This window comes from Haliotis rubra, unplaced genomic scaffold (genome assembly GCF_003918875.1).
Source record: "Haliotis rubra isolate DU_JTF1 unplaced genomic scaffold, ASM391887v1 Scf127, whole genome shotgun sequence".
Taxonomy (NCBI): domain Eukaryota; kingdom Metazoa; phylum Mollusca; class Gastropoda; order Lepetellida; family Haliotidae; genus Haliotis; species Haliotis rubra.
In genome coordinates this window covers 1,790,134-1,810,661 of record NW_025765192.1, presented here as the reverse complement: position 1 = coordinate 1,810,661, position 20,528 = coordinate 1,790,134, and the positions used below count along the sequence as shown (strand labels likewise).

Here is a 20,528-nt window from a genome sequence, read left to right as displayed (position 1 = left end):
GTATCAAATAGAGAGTATAGTTCTTGATACTGATCTGAATAGAGCGGAAACACAGAGCAGTGAAAGACAATGGAAGTAACATTCTCAAACAAACAGTCGTTTCCCCAAATGTCCCACCATATTCCAAATTTCAGAAACCACCATTGGTTTTCATCTTGACACAATGAAAAAGCAGGAAAGTAATGCCCCTAGGCTACACGGAGTCCGTATGTTAATAGTTGAGGAGATTGGCAACACGGTGGGGCAAGTACTATCGTTACCACACACACGAACAGTGTAAATAGATTCATTAACTTCCATGTGAAGCATAGTGTCGCGTTGAGAGGAGTGTTTATGCTGTTTGTTTCTTGTTTTACGCCGCACTCAGCAATATTTAAGCATATGACAGGGGTTTGTAAATAATCGAGTTTGGGTTGGCAAGTCTTCGTAATGCTTTCTCACTTTTGTTTTCGCTTACTACATCGATTGTTGCTATTAGTTTGCTATTAGTATTTTATATGCACTTTCAGCGATTGCTTAAAATTGATCTTCACGGGTGGAGTGTTTAAGGATTCATAGATTTGAAACATTTCCATTAAGGCTAGTACTGAACACTCTTTAAAAGGTTTGTTGAGATGTACCGTGCGATTTTGTTTAATAAATACTACGACAGTTATTGAATGTTTAATTGTAACAGTTTGAAAGTGAAAAGGAGATATTTTAGTTTGTTTTAAGGTAATATGGATACTAGACTCAACGTTTTTCTCTTACTTTGACAATCAATAACTATACACTCAGGGAAATGATAAGTAATGTACTGAAACCTACATATCAACGCATACCGTCAAAAGAATCGGGCAATGGCAATATTCAGGCAACGAGGCGGGACATATGTGTAAGTATTCGAGAAAAAACTCTTTCATCATGTTGATGATACAGTCGGAATCATACAGTCATCTTTGATGATCAGAGAGTTGCTAGTGTCCAATAAGTATTTTGGATTCTCATCTGAGAGCGTGCTGCACAAAGTACAACACCCATTGTGCCATCTATCAAGATACATTCAACATGACTGGAATACTATACATTTGGATTGTTCTGTTATTTGGAATTGTGCCGCACTGCTTTTCATACATGAAATTCACCAGTATTGAATCTTGTTATGACCCGACACAAACACCCGAAACATACCAAACCATCACTGGTATCAGCGTTCCGCTATGTGGAATCATGTGCGCAAAGGATGAGGGATGCATGTCCATCAGCATCAAACGTGACGGGAACACTGTCACATGTTATCACAATAGTGGAAGGAGACTGTTGAGTACAGGATGCGACAACCAGTACAGACATTTCAATGTGAGTACAGCAATTATCAATTCCAATACTCGTGACAAGATTGGATTTGTCATTAGAAAACATGGCATAGCAAATTTTTTGATTAAATAATTGAATAACTAGATTTTAGTAACGGAAATTTCACAGTTTCAAGGTTCCTTGCAGGTGGTTACATTATTTTACTTTCAAATTAGTGAATTAACCAGATCTACGTAACCAGTATTTTATGTTTACAACTTTAATACAGTTTCTTGTTATTAAAAGACATCTTTTACACCACCAGGGGTACCACTCAAGGTGTCATTACCACGGGTTCCTTCTGAATGACACCTATGGCTGCAGATGCTACGGTGGCTATATTGGGGCTTGGTGTGAACGACTAATGGAAGGTATTGTTCACTCAGCAAAATTGAAAACTGAACACTGATAAATTTCGACATTTTTCTTTTTCTATTTAATCACATACATTTACAAGTATACTAAACAGTCGTAAACAGTGTGGAGGCTTTAACTGTGTGAGTTCACGAGCAAACCTTGACTTTGTAGCCTATAAAGATTAAAACTACGTGTGAAAAGCAAATTCATGAGGTCATTCGGTGCATGTTTGCTTCAACTGAGCAAGCACATTGAATGTGAGCTGGAAAAACAAATCAAACTGTTTATTTCAATCTTTGGTTGGAAATGCCAGACCTTTCAAATCAAGAACATCAACGTGCAATGGGGATGCTTAATGCTTGTCAGTCTGTGGTTGTTGTTGAGCCATTAATTGTTAAAGTTATATTCTTAGGATGAGAGTGCGTCAAACCGGAACTGTTGCCGACCGCCCGAAGCGAGATTCGATTTGTTTTCTTTTGATATCAAGATGTTTTGTGCACAGCCTGCAACTAAAAGTATTGTCTTAAACCTAATATTAAAAACTTAGTCCAAAAAATTCTGAGTGTCAAATTTTCAGTTTTGCTTGCTCAGTACATTATAAAGGCATTTAGAAGTTGGTGTAGTAATACAAGACAAATCTTATGGATAACAATTTAATATTGGTTTTGAAAATATTTTAAATACGCAAAAGTTTAAAGTATGGAGTGTTTGTGATACCTCCGTATTGCTAATAGTTCACAGGAAAACTATTTCTTATTCCTATACATTTATGGGTAATTGAGGGTTCTCGTTGACGATGGTTTCAGCTTGAACTTAAATATGAGCGTCTCTTTGCCAACTATCCATCTTTATAGGGACCGGGGAGGGAACATTGAAAAAGGTGGAAGATATATGTCGCACGAAGGGAATTGCCTGAAATTCAGGCCGGGCCAAGGCGGGCCAACGATACTATTGGCTGATAAATCCATTGTCGAAAACCATGCCTACAATTAATGCAACATACACCTACGACAATAATGAACAATCAGAAGCCACAAACGTGTACCATAATAACCGTATTGCGAGTAAATCGGCCTGTGAACGTCACGTCGCTGAGCAAAGTTACGTCTAAAAGAGGAACCGTTATACGAAACATGATTTAAAACGTATACATACTCCAGTCTATCCTGAAACACATTTCTGTCGGTACGGAGAAGCTTTTACGTCTATATCCAAGCAAATACCACCTCAAAAGATCACTGTTCGTAGCATTTAAGTGAGTGAGTGAGTGAGTTAAAATGTATCGTCACATCGGCAATATTTCAGCCATATCGTGACGAGAAGAATTAATTTTATACATAGTAATTAATGGTAAATTGAAAAACTGTCAACGAAGGACAGTAAAATAACTAGATTATCACAGATTCGAATTTAAAACTAGTAATTAGATCTAAAACAGTTTAACTATAGATGATAATACAATATAAAAAAACAGGCTATATATTGCCAACAACTAAAGGTAGATCACCAGACTACTGAGTGAGTGAGTTAATATTTAACGTCACATCGGCAATATTTCAGCCATATCGTGACGAGAACATTTGATATTGAAATGAAACATATGTATATTATAAAAAACCTGCCGACGAAGGACAGTAAAACAACTAGAATATCACAGATATGTATGTAAAACTAGTAATTAAATCTAAAACGTTTTAACTATAGGGGAAAATCAATACAGTATAAAAATGGGCTATAAATCGCCAATAACTGAAGGCAGATCACCATACCAGGGACCATGGGGACTTACATTACTTTTGCTACCTGCATAGACCCTAGTTGGATTTACACCATCCCTTCAGCCATTGGCGACAGAAGAGAAATCTAGCAATAAATTAAAAGCATACATATTCTACGATTAAAAAACGTGGTAAGTCTAAATTTACTCTAAATGTGTTGGGACTTACTTACTCTCTCAGGAGGACAATAATTTTACAATACTTCAACCCCCTTTGAGGGTACAGCCACTAACAATCGAAGTTGATAATCTAAACTACCAATTATAAAACCTTATCTATTTACAAAACATATATCAAAGTTCATTTAACAGATCTATCTCCTTTAAAAAATCAATGATTAAATGATAATTAACATTACTAAAAAGGTCCTTTACTGTTTTGACATTAAAATATCTATCCCTTATGATGGAAAATTCAACACAGTCAAGCAGGACATGCTTGACCGTGGTTCTCTCATCACAAGGGATACAAAACGGAGGATCCTCAGCTTTCAATAGGTATGCATGAGTATATCTTGTGTGGCCAATACGACATCGTCTTATGATGACCTCTTCAAATCTGGACTGACAACCCAAGTAGGTGTAACCGATATAGGGTTTTATTGCATGTAATTTATTGATACCTACTTGGCTGTCCCACTTCTGTTGCATCAGATCACGGATATAAGATCTAATAGCAGCTTTGTAATCAGAGTATGGGATAAGAAGTGGTGTCACAGATTTGTTGAGTGCTGCCTTAGCAGCAAGATCGGCCATTGTGTTCCCAGAAATGCCAACGTGGCTGGGTAACCAACAAAAGACGATGTCGCATTGGCCAGTAGCAAGCTCATTATACAATTCAATAATTTCTAATAAAAGTGGATGTTTACAAATAAAAAGATTTTTTATAGCCTGAAGACAGATCACCATACTAGGGACCATGGGGACTTACAGTACATTTGCTTCCTGCATGGACCCTAGCTGGATTTACACCATCCCTTCAGCCGTTAGCAATTTAGGAAATCTAGCCATACATTAAAAAGACACGTATTCTACGATTTCGTTGCATTTAAAGCATGCCCACTGGTAAAAGATACGATATTTTCCCCACACTCTCAACTTTATCTCCGTCACAAGTGTTCGCTCTGGCTTGTCCTGGGCTCTCAAAAACAACCCAAACCTCGCAGATGTATAGAATGGTAATACATCTACCTAAATACGGTTTTGTAATGCTACGATACATCACATGTAAAGATAACTGGCCCCAGATGTACCCTGAATTGTGTTTGTATCTATAGAGTTATATCTAGCCAAACACCACTTTATAGAGTCACAAAGCATGTTATTTGAAGTAAACTCTCTGCTCAAAGTGAAACCCTCTTTTCTATATTCTCAACATAGTTGCTATATCACAAGTGTCTCTTTTTGCAGAAAATATTTCTCATAAAAGTTTTTCTTTTCTATACATACAACGGGATGGTGCCTGTGAAAAAGTGACGCAAGTTTAAGTGGAAAAACCCCTACTGGCCCTGGATTATATGATGTTTTATGACTATGGTCCATCGTTATGGCAACAACTCTGTTGATATTTTGATAGGTTTAACGCGGATGAATGTGTATTGTATATTAGGGATTATTCTTATGTTATAGCTAACCTTTCTTTCGTTTCAATACAGATTGCACTGAGGGTGCCTTCACGGATCATTACAGATACGAAACAAAGTCTGCTGTGTTTCACATCCATCCCAGCAACTCTCCTCGGGCCTTTGAGGTTATTTGTACGATGCATAAATGGCCTCCTGGATGGACATATGTCTTTTCCCGACGTTTTAACAGTCCTTACGTGAACTTTTCACGCCCATGGGAAGACTACAAACACGGAATCGGAGTCAATGGTAAATATAGTATTACAAGCTATTCTGTAATGTCCATAAAACTAGCTGTCACATGGGATATCCCTAGAATGAGTTCAAGCGGGGTATAACTTCGGAGGAGATATGTTGTCTTATCACTGAAGGGTTTATACTTTTATGAATCTGTTTTAAACTTTCCAATACGTTGGAGCATTCAAAAATTCAAGCATTCAAATACTTTTTTTCCCCGGAGACATCATCATGTGATTTATTTAGAATGATATTGGATACTAAAAGAAATCTTACACTCGTGTCCATTTATAAGTGGAAATACTTCCTACTATAATGACTACAGTAGCAATATATTCATTGTTTGATCAGCATTCTTGTTGATTGCCCAGAGCGACTTTACGTCGTAGATTTGTCACAATTAGCAATATACTCGTCAAGTTTTCTTTCAACCGTCATGTCCTGCACCGTTATCGCTTTTAGCTTCAATCAACACGGAAACATCACTCTATGCAGTAACAGGCAGTTGTCATCCATAAAGTACCATGCGTCATTATAAGCAATATACTCGTCAAGTGTATTTGAACTGACACGTACTGGTATGGTTGTGATCAGTTGACATTCCGGTGATATTCACTGTGTATCAAGTTATACTTTCATTGTTAATGTTTCAGGCAACTTTTGGGCAGGATTGGATATGGTGCATCATGTGACAAACAATCGCCCACACAGATTGAGGGCATTTTTTCGCTTTAAAGAAGATGGGAAACTGATATGGAGAAAGTATTTCTATAAGGATTTCCAGGTACTCAAAATGAAGGCTCTGAACTCTGAATTTGGAGATGTGTGGAGTTTGTTATTTTCAATAATAACATTTGAATATACCTCACTTTTATTCCGGGTACAACTGGAATTATATAAAGACATTGTTTTGTTTTATGTCACTCTTACGGCAAAGTGGTGTCCTTGATCTGAATGTTCTTTACAACTTTTGGCCCAAAAAGCTTTATTTCTGAGTTCTGAATTTCCTTCTCATAACATGATATATATGTTGAAAAAGCCAGTCACCAATTACTTTCACGCAATTAGTCCTACATGTACCTTATCGGTGTACCCCTAATAACAAGGGAATGTACTTGTACTGAGAAAGCATGCAGTGATGCCTGACGACACACCTCTTGAGCACTTCCTTGACTGTTCGTATCTCTGGGTGATTATCATCCCCTTTAAGGACACTTAAACGGGCATATACGCACATGTCAGTGGACAACTTTCATGTTCCGTGCCCAACTTAAGCCATGAAACTGACAAACATGTAACTCAATGAATTAGGGGGTGTTAACTACAACGAGAAATAACTTCCGTTTAAAATATGTTTTTACATAAACGTGTAACTGCTTGTTGTCGTCAGATGAGCATGTACATAAACTCACCGAAAAACATCACTCAACCAAAGAAGCTGGACTCGCAATGTACAATCTGACGGCCGAAAAATATATAACAGTTACATAAAATGTAACTCTAATATGGTTGTATCCTCCCATTTGTCAGACGTCCCAATAGGCAGACAGGTTAAAACAACAAACCATCTGGTTGAATGTACAGTTAATCCCCTGCCTGTTACATGTACCTCTTAATGAAATAGGAATCACCCATAAAATAAATATACAACAGAACAGAACAGAACTTTATTACACTCAGACCGATATCATCGGCATATGAGGTACGAATGACAATAAATATGATAATATTATGGCAGAATAGTAGTTAAACGGAAGATTTCACAATTTGCATGATGGTAAATCCCTCCTCCAATGTTGGACAATACTTTTGCATTCATTTTTGCAGATGAAGACACTTTGTTCAATCATTCATTGTTTAATAAATATTTTGTATTATTCTATTGTCAATCTTGATACAAAACAATCAATATCTAAACATTATATTTGATTAAAATGCTTACCCCAATTTTATTTCATCTGTGTATGCATTGTCCACCCAATACCACCTAACCAGTTGCAGCAAAACAACGTTTGAGAATGTAATTCGTATGACCAAATAAACAATACTAAAACCTAAAAGGTTCATCTGAATTTCTACTCACGTGAAATATTACCTCTGATGTGCAAGTTAGGGATATGTTGGTATTATCCAGTACAACAGTTTGTGTTATTTTCTTCGTAATGTCAGTCGAAGTTCAAAAGCGTTATGCATTGTATCTTACATAGTGGATCGTTAATAATTTATGGCAAGAGGGGTGATGATGATTTTTATGAAGAAGTATTTCAATGTGAATGACCTCCTCCCCTAAAATTATGTGCAAAGTAAGTGTACAAAATCAATGACGACCACCTCCCCCGGCCCCGCCCCTTCCATAAGTTTTAGATATACCTATGTACAAAATTGCTGACCGACCCATTTGGTACATGTGTACAAAACTGATGACCCCAATCCTCCTCAGAACAAAATGGGTGACTCCCTCGTAAAATCGTCATCACTCCCACCCCCACCCCCGCCATAATTTATGCACGGTTCCTAATCTCTCCTTTGTGAGCAGCTGGTGCAGCTTAGTGAGGTTAATGACAAAACGAGTTTATCTCAACTGTAAACACTTTGAACAATGCGAAACATGCAATATAAGCCTAAATAAGACAATGAGATCATGGATCACAAAGAATTCTTATCTAAGTCGCCTGAGGTTTGAACAAGTTTTCCACATGTCTCCCATAGAACCTTTCGAAAGCTTTAGTGAAGAAAAAAAGGAAAAAGAAGAAATATTTTATTTAAGTGTTACACACTTCATGAAGTGTCCGGCTTTGAATGCTGTAATCTTGATCAAACATCTTATGTGGTATGACAGTGCTTGAAAGTTAGGTAAGTAGAGCATGCCCCATGTTACTTAAAAGCTTGTGAAATGTAAGTTAGACTAAACATTAAGACCCCAAATATACATATATATGTGTGTGTGCTCGCGTGCGTACGTGTGTGTGTGTGTGTGTGTGAATTAAGTGACCGGCTGATTTGTTACACAGTAAAATGAGTATGTGTACTGGGACTGAGACCGTTTTGAACATTATGACAGTTTTGTGGCAGCTTAGGCATTAGCCACTGCAGTAAAAGGAGCACGGGTATGATGTAAAACAAGGGTCTAATCAATTGTGAATATGTGATTCAATTTTGTGAACTACGAATATCGCAACCTTTACATGTAAACTCCTAGTCAACCCAAACTAGATCCATCGTAGTTCAGTTGAAGGACAAACTATATTCAGTTGCAATTCGAGGTGGTCAAATGCGGTAAGTTTGTTTATTTGCGTAACATTGTAATCATATATACTGCTATGAGTTTTCGGTCCATCATTTCATTAATGTCAGGCCGCAATCGTGTGGGTGGCGCCTTGTTGCGTAAATGCAGAAAACTGTTTCATTATGTAACGAAAACATTGCAAATTCAACATCATATTTTTCCTTCACTCATATGATGGTTATGGCACTGACAAATTGTCCAAGGCGTAGTTCAATTTGTTCGTTTGTTGCTTAACGCCAAAGGACAAGCATGGGTTGTAAAACCAAAGAGCCGCCCTCACTCAGTTATTGTAGTCACCGCATCGATTGTTGCTGATAGTTTGCTAAATGTGTATTACAGATTTCCCAAAAATGAGTTCTCCTTTGTATGTATAGGAAGAATGTTTACTTTCAGGTGAGCAGTGAAACATACGGTTATAACTTCACGTTTTCGTCTGCTGCATCCCCCGGTGTCAACCATAGTCCAGCTATTGATGGCCTCTCACCTCTTCTGGGAGTTCGATTTTCGACTTACGATGTCGACAACGACAACGACAGCGGCGACAACTGTGCAAGTATCCACCAGTCTGGGTGGTGGTTCAACACATGTGACGGCTACAATCCCACAGGGCAGCCACAACCTCCATCAGTTCAGTACAAGACATCGGACCCCACTCAACTGTCCTGGCCTCACACACTGAACTACAGCGTTTCCGAAATCAATATGTTTATGACGGCCGAATAGAACTGAAGACTGATGGAATACACATGACGAGGGTGGCTTTCACATCGCCTAACTATCGGGTAGCTGTTCGGTCATGGGAGTGTTCAGGATCAGAATAATTCCCAGTGTGACACGTTAGGACAGATTGGCCAATAGTTTGTCATGGTTCAGGGGCAGATCTGGAATGTTCTCTGCAGCATGCCACAACCAACAAAAAGTCAGATTCGAGTCATATGCAACTGGATATTGTTAAATGCGGTGTCTTGCATAACTCACTAACACATCAATAAGCGTTTTTGCCAGAGAGTGGTGTTGATGTTCTTCACATCATCACAGCACGCACAACACAATCTTCTACTTTGAACAGGCATCCTTTGGTCAAAAATCAAGTTGTACAAGATGTAACTAAGTCTTCTTACGGTTGTGACATTCTGCACAAGGCACACATCTGTGGAAACTGAAGTTTATCATTATTATAATAACCAGCAGCCAGAGTCAACACGCTGTTCACACAGTCAATTTTAACAGTGTCAAAGATGAGTGAGTGAGTGAAGTGAGTTTTACGCCACACTCAGCAATATTACAGCTATATGGCGGCGGTCTGTAAATAATCGAGTCTGGACCAGACAATCCAGTGATCAACAGTATGAGCAGCGATCTGCGCAACTGGGAACCGATGACATGTGTCAACCAAGTCAGCGAGCCTGACCACCCGATCCCGTTAGTCGCCTCTTACGACAAGCATGGGTTACTGAAGATCAATATTCTAACCCGGACCTTCACTGGTATTGTCAAAGATGAAGACTTACCCAGATAGCATTCGGACGTTGGCCCAACGTTGGCAATGTTGGCAAAACCATTGCCAACGTTGGGCCAACGTCTGAATGCTATCTGGGTTCGGCTTCAAATGAAATTTAGAGACTATCAATTCGGTCTAACATTCATCTAATTTCCAAACACAGTATGTTTATCTCCATTCTACCATAACCGATTTAACATCGAACTTCCTCGTCCTGCGAAAGACACTGCGTAATCCGGCATGGGACGAGAGGCGAATTGAACTCGTCTGTGAAGGGAGTGATAGGTGCCGTTCGTATATTTTTTAACATTGCAACATAAAAAATATTCTATCCAAAGAGAACAAACTACTGTTTATTCAATGCAATAATGTAACACCTAAGAGCTTGGGTTTTATAATCATAACTCCACACGACCGAAACCAGCCTATTGTTTTGTGTCCCGTGTTACAGTACCCCCCTGGCCACACTATAATGGAATCGTCTGACCTACATATTTTCTTGGAAGTAGACAGTTACGCAACAGTTTGAAATGGCGGACGAGCCAGTGTTTACATTTTGCGACAGGTTGAAATTCGAAGTGACAGTGGAAAATATTTGACTGACTGTCGAACCTGAACCCTGCAGAATCGAAGAATACATCTTTTTCTGATCGACCTATGACCTGTAACTCATCAAAGACTGTTAATTTTTATGACTGGCGAGTGTCGATCATGATTTCACGTACGTGCCTCCACCCCGGCATGCGACGAAAGAGTGACAGACAGTGCTGCTTTGTGTACATGCGACTAACTTGGGATTCCTTGGAACATTGTTCTCATCATTTGGGACTGGATTGTGGCCAAGCTTTTCAAAGTGTACGAATATAGCAGTGACAGCCTTGCGGGGAAGGTGGCAGAGAGCGGAATTCTCGTGGTTCAATTTTTGACATTTTGAACGATGCAACGGGACATGATGGAGTATGAGTGGCCAATATTTTGTGTTTCGCCTGACCGTTATCGTGCGAATTTCTCATTCTAAACGGAAACAAATATACCAATAAACAGGTAGTTAAATGTTAACGAACGTTTTGCCGCACGAATAGGGATAGATAGGGATGTATTTTTACAAGGTTTTCTGATTTATATATGTTAGATTTTTTTGTTTATGTTTGGGGCTGTGTATTGTAATTGAGTTTGAATATTTTTATAATAGAAGGTAATAATTATGATAGTGAGGTTCCCTAATAATTGTGGAGGAGAAATCGTATAATTGTATTTTTCGAGTTTTAATAAATGTTTCATCAGCATTTCCATCACGTCTGTTGTGTTGATATTAGTCATGTTGGTGGCCAAGCTGAAGTAGTGCGACAGTGTTGTATACGTGCGCAGTGAAGCGCCGTGAAAGCAGACGCATTTTCAATCCAAATTGATATCGTCTGATTTTATTGATTGACCAATCAAATTCGAGCATTTCACGTAGCCATGGTAGAATGAATGATAAGAAGTACTCATGATCATAGTATTGTGGTATTGTCATTGTGCTGAAAAATCCGTTATCATTTAATGCAGTTGTTTCTACATAGATCGTGTAAGATACCTGCAGCTGTGTGTACAGGTCTTGTGTTGTAACTCTTGTGTGGTTTGTTTACACATCACCTTCAATTTGACCATTTGTGTAGTCGTACTCAATTATCGACACCAATCACGTATTGGTAGTTTCTTATGTTTATCGTCCGTGCATTGTTACCTGTTGATTCCCAAGTTGAGACTGAAAGTAAACCACGCATCGGTCCAGAAAAGAACCTGGTAAAAATTAACCAACAAGAAAGCAATATATAATTTACAATTGTATTCTGAAATTAACTAAGGTGACACATTAATACGTATCACTACAAAGGTATTACGGACGCAGTTAGTACAAAATAGGCAGACAATATTCTTGGTAAGAATGATCCCCACACAATTGCTGGTCTTGGCGTGTTATGTGATATTCGAGGCAGTAGTTAGTGTCACTTAGATATCGAAAAAAAGATTGCAAAAGATTCTCCAACTCCATGGGTCAGAATAGCCGAAATTGATTTAGTACTCTGTGGTACCTCACGGGCAATTAGTCAAACCGATGTCCAATGATTTCATTTTTGCCGTAACATGTTCCCGTGTGTAATGGAGTGAACAATTGACTGACCTTTGCATGTGTTTATGACCAGTGGTACTGTTTGGGCAAAACAAGTTCACATTTTAGCGAACACCTGGTATCATGTTAATTTGGCATTGTAGTCATAATAAGTGACTGTGAAGTCATGCTTACGATATGGTCAATATAATATGATTGACATAATGTGATAATGGAAAGGGTTCTCAGGCTATGCTAATAGCTATTGTATTACCTTCATTACCGTAAAATACTGTCAGTCCCATTTGCGTAGACCAATGCTCAGGATACCAGTTACTGGGATGCCTTGTCCAGACTATTACCATTATGCCAAAATATAGCTGGAACATAGCTGAGCGTTAATAGGCTATAATCAACAAACAAACAAACGAACGAACTCTAAATATTGAAGATCTCTGTCTGTCTTTGTGAGTGTTATTATTGTATCCGTTAGCTCCTGGAACACTCTTTCATCATATGTTATTGAATATCTATTATGCATCAGCATACCCTTCAAAACCTTTGATTCTGGTGTTGACGAATATTGCTAAAAGCGGCGTCAAACACCTCGTCTTTGACGAAGCAATACCTCGTCTTTGCAAGCAATATTCTCCAACACGCATTAATGAATATTGATTGAGTAATTAATTCAACTGATTAATTAACAGGTGTTGTTGTAGCTGTTATTGATTTGATTGGGGCTGAAAACATTCAAGGCAATAATAATAAGTATTGGGGGGAATTAAACAAATGTAATTAAACATTGTTTGCTGTCCAACATAGCTTCTCACAGGCACAGAGAGCGAAAATCCTATTTGAATGATTAAAAAATGGAACTAAAAATTCAACGAAGGTAGTCTCTCTAACCAGCGAACCGCACACGTCCATGCATTGAGTCTGTTTACCAGAGACGTCAAAGCAGTCCTGGTTATAAGGAGCTGTGAAGGCAACATGATACCCTTCTTTTGGATGATATGCTGTTTCTTCTGTGATTGCACACAGTAACAACAGTAACAACACACAGTAACAACAAGATTATACTTTAAGTCGTTGAAAGAAACAAAAGGACCCAAACAGTATTAGCCTGCGGTATCAAATAAAGAGTATAGTTCTTGATACTGATCTGACCCCAAAGGTCCCACAATATTCCAAATTTCAGAGACCACATTGGTTTTCATCTTGACAAAATGGAAAGGCAGGAAAGTAGTGTCCTTACGCTACACGAAGTCCGTATGTTAGTGGTTGAGAAGGTTGGCAACATGGCAGGGCAAGTACTACTATTACCATAGCCATCAACAGTGCAATATGATTTAACTTTTATTTGAGGAAAGAGTCGTGTTGAGACGAGTGTTTATGTTGTTTGTTGTTTAACACCACACTCAGCAATATTCAAGCTATATGGCGGTGGTTTGTAAATAATCGCATGAGCATCGATCTATGCAATTAGGATACGATGACATGTGAGTCAGCGAGCTGTCCAGCCGATCCCATTAGTTACCTCTTACAAGCATGGGTTACTGAACCAACTCGCCCTAATACTCCCTCACGTTTGTATTGGGTTACTGCACTGATTGTTGCTTCTACTTTGCTCATATTGTTTTATATGCACTTACTTTGACAATCAATGACTATACACTCAGGGAAATGATAAGTAATGTACTGAAACCTACATATCAACGCATACCGTCAAAAGAATCCGGCAATGGCAATATTCAGGCAACGAGGCGGGATATATGTGTAAGTATTCGAGAAAAACTCTTTCATCATGCTGATGATACAGTCGGAATCATACAGTCATCTTTGATGATCAGAGAGTTGCTAGTGTCCAATAAGTATTTTGGATTACCATCTGAGAGCGTGCTGCACAAAGTACAATAACCATTGTGCCGTCTATCAAGATACATTCAACATGACTGGAATACTATACATTTGGATTGTTCTGTTATTTGGAATTGTGCCGCACTGTTGTTCACACATGTTGACACAAACACCCGAAACATATCAAACCATTACTACTGGTATCAGCGTTCCGCTGTGTGGAATCATGTGCGCAAGGGATGGGAGATGCATGTCCATCAGCATTAAAAGTGACGGAAACACTGTCACATGTTATCACAATAGCGAGAGGAGACTTGAGTACAGGATGCGACAACCAGTACAGACATTTCAATGTGAGTATAGCAATTATCAATTCCAATACTCGTGACAAGATTGGATTTGTCATTAGAAAACATGGCATGGCAAATTATTTGATTAAATCATTAAATTACTAGATTTAAGTAACGAAAATTTCACAGTTTCAAGGTTCCTTGCAGGTGGTTACATTATTATACTTTCAAATTAGTGAATTAACCAGATCTAAGTAAACCAGTATTTTAACTATTACAGGATCCCGTACAAATCAATACTTGACTGACAGTTGAATCTGAACCCTGCAGAATCGAAGAATAGATCCTTTCCTGATCAACCTACGACCTGTAACTCATCAAAGACTGTTGATTTTTATGACCGGCCGATCATGATTTCACGTACTGCCTCCACCCCGGCATGCGACAAAGGAGTGACAGTACTGCTGCTTATTGTACATGCGACTAACTTGTGATTCCTTGGAACTTTGTTTTCATCGTTTGGGACTGGACAGGACTGTGTCCAAGCGTTTTTCAAAGTAGATGAACATAACAGTGACAACCTTGCGGGGAAACTGGCAGAGAGCTGAATTATTTTGTGAACGATGTAACGGGATATGATGGAGTATGACTATGAGTGGCATAAATGTGGTGTTTCGCCAGACCGTTAGATCTATCTTGCAAATTTCCCATTCTAAACGGAATTAAATATACCATTTACCAGGTAGGTAAATGTTTACTAATGTTTTGCTGCATATTTTGTGTATAAATAGGGATGTATTTTTACAAGGCTTTCTGATTTATTTTTTAGATATTGTTTTGTTTATGTTTGGGGCTGTGTATTGTAATTCAGTTTGAATATTTTTATAATAGAAGGTAATATGATAGTGAGGTTCCCTCATAATTGTTGAGGGGGAAATCACATAACTGTATTTTTCGAGTTTAAATAAATGTTTTATCAGCATTTCCATCACGTCTGTTGTGTTGATATTAGTCAATTTGGTGGTCAAGCTGAAGTAGTGCGGCAGTGTTCTATACGTGCGCAGTGAAGCGCAATGAAATCAAACGCATTTTTAATCCAAAAATTTCCAATTGCCTGTGTGGAAAATTCGAAAGTCAGCGTCAAAATCTATGGAGTTGTTGTTATGATCCGCCATCATTGTGGTCAAACGGAAGTAGTTCTCACAATAAGATTTGTTAATGCGCGGTGAAGCGGCCTTACAATCAGATGAGCGTCAATCCACAATTGATGCCGTCTGATTTTTCTGAACAACCAATAATCAAAAACAAGTGTTTACAAGTTTAATATAGTTTCTTGTTATTAAAAGACATCTTTTACACCACCAGGGGTACCACTCAAGGTGTCATTACCACGGAGTCTTTCTGAATGACACCTATGGCTGCAGATGCTATGGTGGCTATATTGGTGCTTGGTGTGAACGGCTAATGCAAGGTATTGTAGTAATATCTAAAAATTCTATTAATTCTATTCTATCGATATTGGTTTTGAAAATATTTGAACCATTCGAAAGCTTGAAGTATGGAGTGTTCACACTAACTCCGTATTGTTAGTAGTTCAAGGGAAAACTATTTCCCATTCCTAATCATTTATAGGTAGTTGAGGGTTCTCCTTGACGATGGTTTGCACTATAACTTAAATATACTGATCAAAACTGAAAACTGACACTTGGGTTTAAGACAATAATTTGACTTGTATGCTGTGCACAGAACATCTTCACATCAAAGAAAAACAAAAAAAACATGTCTCGCCGAAACTCTTTAACACCGATAACGTTCATGATGTCAGAATATTGGAAAACAATTCGAATAGGTCTTCAGTAAGGTTTTGGCCTCTTTTAGTATCACTTACAGCCAAATAACGTCTCCTCATGGATCTCAGAACGTTAGTAAACACATCCCGAGGAAGACGTCGCCATTGCTCAACAAGGTCACGTTGATGGATTGACCCAACTCCTCCCAGATGTGTTCGATAGGACTGAGGTCGGGGCTACGCGACGGCAAATTCAGAACTAGAAAATACCGGCATTTCCTAGAAAATTTTGTGTCAGAATTGCCATATGCGGTCTAGCGTTGTCTTGTTGGGACGACAGTCTTTGCATAAATGGAAGCTGGACATGGTGCAAAATCTGATCCCTGTACTGATCAGCATTTACGTTACCTCGAACGACAACAAGGGGAGAACGTCAATGTGCGCAAAACGAACCCCATACCATTACGCTGTTGCCAAATCTGTCCACTTTCCCGGATTGAGCGTGACGTTCACCTCGCCTGCGGTAAACTCGGGTCCTGTCAATGTGAATCGAGATTCGTCGCTGAAGACAACCGAATTCCACTGTCTTTGACTCAACGTCATGTGTCTTGTGGCCCACTCCAGAAGGTTGCGGCCTCAGGCGGTCGGCAACAGTTCCGGTTTGATGCATTCTCATCAGAAGAATAAACACTGTTTGTTGTGAGCTATTAAAGGCTCTTGCAACAACGACCACAGACTGACCAGCATCAAGCTTCCCCAAAGCACGTTAACGTTGATTTGAAAGGCGTGGCATTGCCAAACAAAGATTAAATGAAACGTTTAATTTGTTTTTCCATCTCACATTCAGTGTGCGTGTGCAGTTTAATCAAACATACACCGAATGACCTCATAAATTTGCTTTTCACACGTGCATTTCGTGTTTTTAATCTCTATAGGCTACACAGTCAAGGTTTGCACGTAAACTTACAATTTCCCGAAAGTAAAGCATTCACCTTGTTTACTACTGTGTATCAGTGCCAAGTGTTTAATTTCGCAGAGTATATGAACGTCACTTTGTCAAATATCCATCTACATAGTGACTGCTTATGTATATATGTCGCACGACCAGGGATGGAGATTGCTTAAAACTTGGACCGGCTAATAAATCCATTATCGAAAACCATGCATACAAATAATTAATGCAACAAACACCCATGATAATCAGAAGCCACAGACGTGTACCATGATAACGTTATTGCGAGTAAATCGACCTGTACACGTCACGTAGCTGAACATGGTTACATCTGAAAGAGGAATCGGTAAACGAAACATGATTTAAAACGTATAAATACTTGATACGCTTCAGAAGGTCACTGTTCATCGTATTTAAAGCACTGGTAAAAGATACGATCTTTTCCCCACACTCTCAACTCCATATCAGCCACAATTGTTCGGTCCAGCTTGGCTTTCAAAAGCACCTTAAACCTCGCAGATGTATCTTGAATTGTGTTTATCTCTATAGAATGGTAAAATATATTTGCTTAAATACATACCGCAACAATACATCACATGGTCCCAGATGGTTCCTGAATTGTTTGTATCCATGGAATTCAATTATATGTACCTAACTACAACTTATAGAGCATAATATTTCAAGTAAACACGTTGCTCAGAGTGAGGTCCTCTTTTCTATATTCTCAACATAGTTGCTATATCACAACTTAAGTGTCTCTTTCTGCATTATATCTTTCATAGAAACGTTTGTCTGACGTCCATCGGGATGGTGCGTGCGAAGACGTGACGCACGTTTAAGTGGAAAGACACTTAGTGGTCCTGGATTAGGTTAGGTTTTATGACTATGGTCCATCGTTATGGCAACAACTCTCATGGTATTTCGGTATGTTTAACGCGGATGAATGTGTATGGTATATCAGGGACTATTCTTATTTAATAGCTGACCTTTCTTTCGTTTCAATACAGATTGCACTGAGGGTGCCTTCACGGATCATTACAAAGACGAAACAAAGTCTGCTGTGTTTCACATCCATCCCAGCAACTCTCCTCGGGCCTTTGAGGTTATTTGTACGATGCATAAATGGTCCCCTGGATGGACAATTGTCTTTTCCCGACGTTTTAACAGTCCTTACGTGAACTTTTCACGCCCATGGGAAGACTACAAACACGGAATCGGAGTCAATGGTAAATATAGTATTACAAGCTATTCTGTAATGTCCATAAAACTAGCTGTCACATGGGATATCCCTAGAATGAGTTCAAGCGGGGTATAACTTCGGAGAAGATATGGTTGTCTTTATCACTGAAGGGCTGAGTGATTTATGCGTTAAAACGATTTATAAGTGTCAAAATTATTACGTATTCAAAATGATATTGGATACTAAAAGAAATCTTACACCCGTGTCCGTATATAAGGAGAAATACTTCCTACTTTTAATGATAAAAGTACTAAATATTCATTGTTTGATCGGCATTCTAAAAGTTGATGAGTCATTGTAAAGGTTCATGCATGCAACTGTGTGCATGACAACGTTTTGTTTATTGCATAGAGCGACTTTTCGTCGTAGATTATTGCACCGTTATCGCTTTTAGCTTGAATCAACACGGAAACATCACTCTATGCAATAACAGGCAGCTGTCATCCATAAAGTAGCATGCGTCATTATAAGCAATATACTCGTCAAGTGTATTTGAACTGACACGTACTGGTATGGTTGTGATAAGTTGACATTCTGGTGACATTCACTGTGTATCAAGTTATACTTTAATGGTTAATGTTTCAGGCAACTTCTGGGCAGGATTGGATATGGTGCATCGTGTGACTAACAATCGCCCACACAGATTGAGGGTATATGTTCTGTTGAAAGAAGATGGGAAACTGATATGACGAAGGTATTCCTACAAGGATTTCCAGGTGCTTAAAGAGGGGGTGTTCTAAACTCACATGACGTTGGAGATGAGCCAGCTGGGAATAACTTTACATAAACGTGTAACTGTTCTGTAACACAAATTTTACATCGCATCGGTAGTATTACAGCCATATAGCGATGAAAGCAAGGTAATCAATTTAAAATATCTGTCGACAAAGGACAGTAAAACCAACTAGACTATCACAGATATATATTTAAAACTAGTAATTAAATCTAAAATACTCTAACTATAGAGGACGATACAATATAAAAACAGGCCATAGATCGCCAACAACTGACGGTAGATCACCATACTAGGGACCATGGGGACTGACAGTACCTGTGCTGCCTGCATGGACCCTAGTTGGATTTACACCATCGAGTTTATTAGGAACAATGACATCAGTCTTTATCTATAGTAAGTGACGATACTCGCTTGGAGGGGTCAAATTTGACACCTCCTAGGAAACGTTCAAAGAGACGCATTGATTCTGCTGCGTCACTAAATATACGAAGACTGTTTCCAGCCTAGTGACAATTTGATGATGCTTGTCATTTTTGTGTCGAATCCATTTTCCAAACGTATGCATTCTTATGCCCGGCGCTTTGATACTACGGCCTTACGACCTACGACCTCTGCTCACCTGTTAGTTACATGTTTCAAATGTCCAAAATAAGAGGTTCTATGGAATAACTTATATCTTAGTATGATGGTCGTTTTACCTATTTCAACAGGTCGTGTATGTAGACGAATGTTTCTACCAATGTTTGGATAAGTGACTGGTGATCAGTTTAACATCTCACTGGCATTACTTCAGCCGTGATGGTTTAAACCACATGGCGGACCTGAACAGTTGTAACGCCTCTAAATAAACATTGCTGCTTTCTTCCAGTTTCATCTGTCTTTAATTCTACTGACATTGATGTGTCTTAATCTTCATTAAATTAAACAACTAGTTTAACGGGGACACTTTTGATCTTTGTTGGGATCAAACTGATTAATGTGTGTCTAATGTCTTGTGGACGAAGAGTATTGGCATGCAACATTATTCTTAGGACTGGGGGTATTTGGTGTGTTGACACCACGGTGCCAAGCTCACTGGTATATGTGTAAAATAAATAAATTATGTAGGTTGTAAGTTAAAACGGACATATTATGCTCCTACCCTCCTTGTGCAAATCCTACAATCCCAATTGAAATCTTGAAAACTGTTTCACGATGGGTAAAACGATATGAATCGTGGTGAAAATATATAAATGGAATGCTGATACTCTGTGCTGACACCAGGTTTCTGCATAAAGGGTAGGTATGCCCTACTCTCCCCGCAGCACTGCCACTCGGAAAGTTGTGATCGATGCGGACAAAACAGTACTCTGCCAGACGATTGAAACCATGTAAATGAAAGTGTTAAACAAGCCACTGGATAATAATATCATGTACTGACGATTCATTTGTACATATTGATTTACAGGAAAGTA

General features: G+C 38.7%; 1 protein-coding gene across 1 annotated transcript; it reads left to right on the top strand.

The window, feature by feature from the left end:
* The first annotated feature begins 891 nt into the window (after positions 1-891).
* Positions 892-9,864, top strand: LOC124266670 (ficolin-1-like). Its single transcript, XM_046701471.1, has 5 exons — positions 892-1,338; positions 1,601-1,706; positions 5,125-5,343; positions 5,985-6,115; positions 9,011-9,864. Exons 1-5 carry the CDS (start codon positions 1,048-1,050, stop codon positions 9,338-9,340), a joined length of 1,077 nt encoding a protein of 358 aa, XP_046557427.1. The 5' UTR covers positions 892-1,047; the 3' UTR covers positions 9,341-9,864.
* The last annotated feature ends 10,664 nt before the right edge of the window (positions 9,865-20,528 follow it).